Source organism: Myotis lucifugus, unplaced genomic scaffold (assembly GCF_000147115.1).
Source record: "Myotis lucifugus unplaced genomic scaffold, Myoluc2.0 scaffold_99, whole genome shotgun sequence".
Classification (NCBI taxonomy): Eukaryota; Metazoa; Chordata; class Mammalia; order Chiroptera; family Vespertilionidae; genus Myotis; species Myotis lucifugus.
The window spans coordinates 1,612,012-1,619,187 of record NW_005871147.1 but is presented as its reverse complement, the minus strand read 5'-3'; the positions used below and the strand labels follow the sequence as shown (position 1 = coordinate 1,619,187).

Genomic DNA, 7,176 nt, shown 5'->3' with positions numbered 1-7,176 from the left:
AGTTAAAGTGATTAACTACCTCTCTGGCACTTAGTTAAGGGGTTTACTGATAAAAATCCTCACCTGGGGAAACAACCTTTCTTGGAGAGGTGACCTTGGTTAAAACACATAGCACTTAAGAAGGGGAGCAAAATATTAAGAACAGTATGCCATATACACCAGGTCCCTTGAAACATCCCTGCAGCGACTGCGTCAAGCAGCAAGGGTGGATCGGCTTTCAGCATCAGACAAGGTACCCTGGCCCAGGAGGGAGCACAGAATTCAGGCAAGGACCTGCGCTGCCTCTCTTGCAGAAGATGTCATTGTGAAGCAGACAAAAGTGGTCTTCAGAGCCCCTTTTATACCCTTCCCTCTGTACCACCTCTTCTCTTTGCTAAGTTTTTTCAGCATTCATAATGTAATAGATTAGTTTTTCCAGGAGTACATGCAATTTAAGAAATACTGCCTGGGAGAGCAATGCCTTGTTGTAATGTACCCTGCAAATCACAGAAGGACGCCTCAAGAAGTCAAATTAAAGAGTCACATTTATTGCAATCCGGGACGATGAGGGGCCATTCCCAAATCTCATAGTGATCAGATGGTCGTAACTTCAGGTTTATATAGGCAAAAAAAATCACAAAGGTATTGATTACATCTCAGGGTTTGGAATGGGGAACCTGGCTCACAAAAAAAGCAGTTTACAGAAGCAGAATTAAGCATGTTAATTACAGTTTGGGGCCTCGGGGTCACTGAGTTGACAGAAACACATCATCTGGGACCACTGGGTTGACAGGAACACATTATCTAGAGCCCTCGGGTCTCGAACCACTGAGTTGGCAGGAAGTCATTATCTAGAGCAGGGGTGGGCAAACTTTTTGACTCGAGGGCCACAATGGGTTCTTAAACTGGACCGGAGGGCCGGAACAAAAACATGGATGGAGTGTTTGTGTGAACTAATATAAATTCAAAGTAAACATCATTACATAAAAGGGTACGGTCTTTTTTTTTTTTTTAGTTTTATTCATTTCAAACGGGCCGGATCCGGCCCGAGGGCCGTAGTTTGCCCACGGCTGATCTAGAGCCATGGAGGCAATTTAGAGTAATTGCACTGTCCAGGTCTTAGGACCACTGAGTCAACTGGAACGCACCATCTGTGGCCACTAAGACAATTTAGGATAATTGTGCTGTCCTGTTTCCCAGGTACAGACGATAACCAGTAAGATCACAATCAATGGGATAGTCATTCAACCGAATGGGATGATTTATACAATTCATAAAATCAAAATAACCTGTCCATTGTTAAACAAAGCAAATAGGTACCATACTTCAGCCTAACCTACGGAAACAAGTCTCTAAGGGCAAAATGTGGGAGACTGTGACCGCTCTACTGGGAGCTAACTGTGGAAAGCAGTTCGTGTCTTTGCCCCTCCAATCATACCCACAGGCTAGATAGCCCGGCCTAAGCCAGGCTTTCAGGTAGCCTTGTAGAGAAAACTTCATTTTACAGCCCCATCATAGCCAGTTTTAGGAAATAGAGTTGCCATGTGTTTGTTTTCTGTCAGAGAAACCTATTTCCCAAAATGATGGGTAAGGCTAGAGAACAGAGCAAAATGGAGAAAGGATATGGAATTTTAAAAGAAAGGAAGACCAGCTGATGCAATGCAGCAGTCTAGCTGCAGTCAGGTGGGTTTTGTTTTTTTATTGTTTGTTGTTGTTGTTGTTGTTTTTGGATGAACATGTCCTTTCTCTTTGGAAGATCAAGGACAAATACCTACAGTCACAAGAATCAATTCATTCTGGGAAGTCTGAGTGGGTAGGAGAGATGATAGAACCCTCCATGCAAGGGAATGAATGTTGCTATGGAAACCAGACTATCCTTTAGTGTAAGCCCCAATGCACTTGCCAGGCTGCCTGACCCTGCATATGAACATTGTGGATCCAGAGAACTGCCTGTATATTAACATTATGGACCCAATCGCTTTTATTTTATTTTATTATTATTTTTTCCAATCTCTTTTAAAAGGCACTGTTCAGATACTGATCTGATGAAACTTTGACTTTAGAGAAAAGGAAGTTCCCCTCTCCTGGGAGGAGCTGCATTTCGTAGAACCTAAAAGCACTAGAGGTCCACAAACCATAGTTGACTGAGATGACCATACCTGTCACAGTTCTCTGGAGGGCTCCTGAGAAAAAGTAAAAGTGTGTCTTCAGGTTTCTTCTAAGGGTGAGTTTACGGGAGGACTGTGTAGGGCAAGGAATAGGTACAGCAGGGTTTTCTAAGAGAGAGAGAAGACATTCTTTGAACAGAAGCATGACCAGAATAGAGGGATACATTTAGGAATACTTGGGTGAAGGTGGTCTGGGTATACTGTGTGACATTTAAACTCTCTAAACTTAAAGATTTCATGTGAGAATTAGATAATTATCACCGAGTACCTAATACACTCAAAATCGGACCCAGCAAGTTACACAGCAAATACTGATTACCACTAACTACCAGGAGTACTATAACTAAAATGACTCCGACATTGCAAAGGTATGTAATCCCAGATGCACAAAGACAATAGACAGGCTCACTTAAGGCAAAGATTGACGTTTGTCAAGGAAGCTACCGGCCTAGGACATAACTGACCTCCATGACCTGCTTTTAATTAAGAATTTTTATGTTCACACCATCCTGTGTGGTTACTTTTGGTCTCTGAGTTTAGTGCACCCCTTTCCCCTCTGCCCCCACAGCTTGTCAATTGCAGTGTGTCACCCCTTTTCCATTCGCATGTACCATTTGCAGGAGTTTGTAACCTCTTTAGCTAACCAAGTTGCCCTTGAAGGGGCTGAGTGATTGAGAGTTGTAGGACTGTGATCATACTACATTTTACAAAATATACATTTTTATTGATTTCAGAGAGGGAGAGAGAGATAGAAACATCAACGATGAGAGAGAATTATTGGCTGCTTCCTGCACGCCCCCTACTGGGGATGAGCCAGCAACCCCGGGCATGTGCCCTTGACCAGAATTGAACCCGGGACCCTTAAGTCCACAGGCCGAAGCTCTAACCACTGAGCCAAACCAGCTAGGGCAGGTCCTATGACATTTGAAGGAAGGTGCAGGTGGCTAGTATTTTCCCCAGCTGTTGAAATCTGTTTAGAGGCAGGGTTGCAGTCTAGCTTCAGATTGAATAGGAAGGCTTCCTTATGCTTACCTTTGGGGTCAGGGTCAGGGGTTTCCTGCACAGAACATCAGTCCCAGACTAGTTTCCGCTTTTAGCCGCATCCCAGCAAAGTTCCCTAAATAGCACTATGAACTTGGCCCGGTCCCCACGTCCCCACAGAGTAGGTCCAAATCCTCCTAGGGCAGCGGTTCTCAACCTGTGGGTCGCGACCCCTTTGGGTGTCAAATGACCCTTTCACAGGGGTTGCCTAAGAACATCGGAAAACACATATATAATTACATATTGTTTTTGTGATTAATCACTATGCTTTAATTATGTTCAATTTGTAACAATGAAAATACATCCTGCATATCAGATATTTACATTACGATTCATAACAGTAGCAAAATTACAGTTATGAAGTAGCAACGAAAATAATTTTATGGTTGGGGGTTACAACATGAGGAACTGTATTAAAGGGTGGAGGCAAAGGGAAGGTTGAGAACCTCTGTCCTAGGGTTCTTCAATCCTGGGGATTTTTCCGAGTCTTTGGCAGAATACCCAGTAATCCTTTGGCCCTTCTGATTGGTCGCACACAGCATTGGGGCGGGGTACTGGGCGTGTCTCACGGCGACGCGCTGAGCTGTCACTGGTCGGTGAACCCGGTATTTACAAAGCTTTGTCTCGGCTCCGGGGTCGCAAAGGGCCGGCCTCCTTCAGCCAGGATCTTACTGTCCTTTGCATTGGCCAGACGTGTCGTCAATCACGACAGTTCGAGCTCACTGGTACGAAAGTTTCAACAGGTCCCGTCCCCGCTCCACTCACCCACCGCCTACCTGAGCGGAGCGGACATTCCGAAAGCCGCGGTGAGGGTGGCGGTGACCAGTGAGGGCGGCCGAGTCGCGGGCGGGGGAGAAGGGACCACAGCACGCAAGGCCGCCTCCTGTTTCCACGCCGCCCTCGGGAGGGAGGGACCTAGAGGGCAGCGCGCGGCCTGCGCTCAGGGCGGGGGCTCCCGGCCCCTCTCCGTCCTCCGCAGCGCGGGGCTGCGGGGCTGCGGGGCTCCGAGAGCCCTAAGCTTTCCCGGCGGCCGTCAGGTGGAGAGGCCGCGGCTTGGTGGCTGGGCAGAAAGGGCATTCGTAGGCCTTTCCTGGGGGAGCGGGGGCACCTCGTGCCCTGTGTGGCCATTCGTTCTTGTGGTTGTGAATGTGCCAGAGAGGCACTGGGGTCGCCACCGCCTTCCTCCCGAGGTCTGGGCGCCTCTGGAAGAGGAGTAGGAAGAGACAAGGAGAAGCGGGAGGGGGAACCTAGGAGGTGTGCCAGGGGTGGTTGGGAGAGGAGATGGAGCCTCCCAGGATACTTAGAGGTACCTTCCTTCTCACAGCAAGCTGCTTATGTTTTTTCTTAACTGAGATTTTGTTGTTGTTGTTGTGAGAAACAAAGACAAATCTCTATTTTGTCGCCCAACAAGATTTCAAGTGCTGCGACGCCCTGGACTTTCATGTACTTCCTATGTGGACCTTCTTTGGAGGATTGGAGCATGCATTCTTTGGCTGTAGCTGCCTATACCTCATTTTTATACAGGATAAGTGTGCTGTGCTCCTTTTCTCTGGTCGTAGCATAGAATGGCCTGTGCCGGACATCATCCAGGACGTTACGCTACTGTAGGAAGCCTTTGCTTTCAGGTAGGACCTCTGGAACAGGGTGACCTCCCCTCTGAGGTCACTGAGGGCAGGACGCATGGGAGATGGGCTGTCCTGGTTGCCTCTTCCCAGGAGTAAAGCTTTCCTTTGGTTAGGAAAGTCATGCAGAATAAGGATGTTTGGTGTGTGTGTGTGTGTGTGTGTGTGTGTGTGTGTGTGTGTGTTTCTGATTGAAGAATCTCTGTTGCCTTCCAGGAGCTTGGTTAGAGGCATGAACACAGTACTAGTTTCAAGTCTTTAATTAGAATCTCAAGCTCACACTACTAATAGGCTGATTTGTTAAAAGACTATAAGTTTCTGCAAAACCAGTCTGTCTTTACTATTGCCTTCCTGTGTAGAATCTACCCTATCTTCTACTGAAAAATAAAATATTGAACATTTTTGCTGCTCGAAGTCGGTACAGTGATGACCTTTTTGGGGGATAATGACTGGGAGGGGGTACAAAGAGTTCTAGGTCACTGGCAATCCTCTCTTTTGATCTGGTTCATGACATTTCATTAAACTGTACAGTTATCATGAATGTTTATATCTGTATGTAAATTATATTTCAATAAGTAGTTTTAAAGATTGATGGAGAATAAGGTGATAGTCAATATTGGATGCTATGGTATGGCCTCAACTCTTGCCCAGTTAATTTCACTGATTCCAGGGCGGTTTCCCAATGCTGTACGTATTTCTGCACCTCTGAAAAATGTTAGGTTATTTTCTGGGTATTGATATGGTCTGCTAGCCACAGGTTCTCTAAGTTCTCATTTCAAGAGCATTTAGATATACTTATTGTAGCACTGCTTCCCGACTTAAGGTGGCTAAAGCCTGCCATCACAGTGGTGGCATTGAGACTGGGCTTCTACCCATCCCACTTAGATGCTGCAGTGGAAAAGATAATTTTTCAGTAAGGTATCAAAAGGCTTAATTGAGTTTGCCTTTGAAAAAAAGACATACTACTCCTTATTGACAAAAGTGTACTTAAGATGGTTTAAATTGAATTTAAAAAACAACTAAAAAGCCGGCCCTGGCCAGGTAGCTCAGTTGGTTAGAGCGTCGTCCTGATATGGCAAAACTGCGTATTCCATCTCTGGTTAGGGCACATACAAGAATCAACCAATGGATGCACAGCTAAGTGGAATAACAAGATAATGTCCCCCTGCCCCACCCCCACCCCCGTCTCTGTATTTGTCTCTCTCAAATCAATAAGTTAAATTAAGGAAAATAAACTAAGCAAAATAAACAAATAAGCAGAACAGACTCATAGATACAGAAAGCATTTTGATAGTTGCCAGATGGGAGGGGGGTTGGGGGAATGGGTGAAAAAGGTGAAAGGATTAAGAAGTACAAATGGTTGTTACAAAATAGTTGTGGGTATGTAAAGTACAGTTTAGGGACTATAGTCAACCATATTCTAATAACTATGTATGGGGTCAGATGGTACAAGATTTATTGGAAGGATCGCTTAGTAAGTTATATAATGTCTAATCACTGAAACTAATATAATATAATATTGCATGTCAACTGTCATTGAAAAATAAAACATGATTTTAAAAAGTTTTACTAGGATCGACCGTTAATAGAGACATATTTTATGTATGTTTGCATATTTCTGCAAAGAACAATTATTTGACTTGCCTTTCTTTTCACCCAGGTAACCAAATTCAATTACCATGGGGAATGTTTTTGAAAAACTGTTTGAAAGTCTGTTTGGGAAAAAGGAGGTGCGGATTCTTATGTTGGGTTTGGATGGAGTAGGAAAAACCACCATGTTGTATAAATTGAAGCTGGGAAGGGTTGTGGCTACCGTCCCTACAGTAGGTATGTTAACAACCTGTGGCCACACCAAGTTACAATTTAGTCTGTTAAACTCTTAACATGCTGCTTATATTATTGAATATTTCTTTTCGAAAATCTTGTTTGTCCCAAGAATGTAAACTTTTTGATGCCAAAACCAGGTAATATATACTTAACAAATTGCTCTCCAATTCCTAGATTTACAGGGGAGTCATACAAACACATTTAGATTAAGCAAATTTATCCTTAGCTGCTAGGCAAGAAAGTAAAAGATAATAATGACTAAAACAGTGAGGGCAGTTACGCCCTCTGTTCCTCTCAGGATGTGTCCCAGCCTCTGCCTGAGAGGGAAGGTGGGAATCTGCTGTTCCCTCCTCAGCCAGTCTTCCTTCCAGCTGGCCGTCCTCAGTGGAAGCATCTTTCCACTCCAAGTACCTCCTAGTGTTTAAAGATGCAGTGAGATTATTTTTTCTTCACTCTGGTTCGAGCCAACTACTTGAGCTGGTGTCCAACTGAAGAATCTGATTTGTTCCAAAGCTGTAGACCAGCCTTCCTGTGAACCA

General features: G+C 44.7%; 1 protein-coding gene across 4 annotated transcripts in view; it reads left to right on the top strand.

Annotated features, from left to right (window-relative positions):
* The first annotated feature begins 3,942 nt into the window (after positions 1 to 3,942).
* The window catches only part of LOC102427969 (ADP-ribosylation factor 2-like), a 7,930-nt gene continuing 4,696 nt past the window's right edge, over positions 3,943 to 7,176 (top strand). The window contains exons 1-3 of one of the 4 annotated variants that reach the window (XM_006092207.3): positions 3,943 to 3,994; positions 4,600 to 4,813; positions 6,471 to 6,637. In XM_006092207.3, coding sequence (XP_006092269.1) covers positions 6,490 to 6,637 — 148 coding nt within the window. In that variant the 5' untranslated portion in view covers positions 3,943 to 3,994; positions 4,600 to 4,813; positions 6,471 to 6,489. Of the gene's footprint in view, positions 3,995 to 4,189; positions 4,814 to 6,470; positions 6,638 to 7,176 lie in introns of those variants that run through there. The other 3 variants (XM_023756804.1, XM_023756805.1, XM_023756802.1) reach the window with 3 other exon arrangements.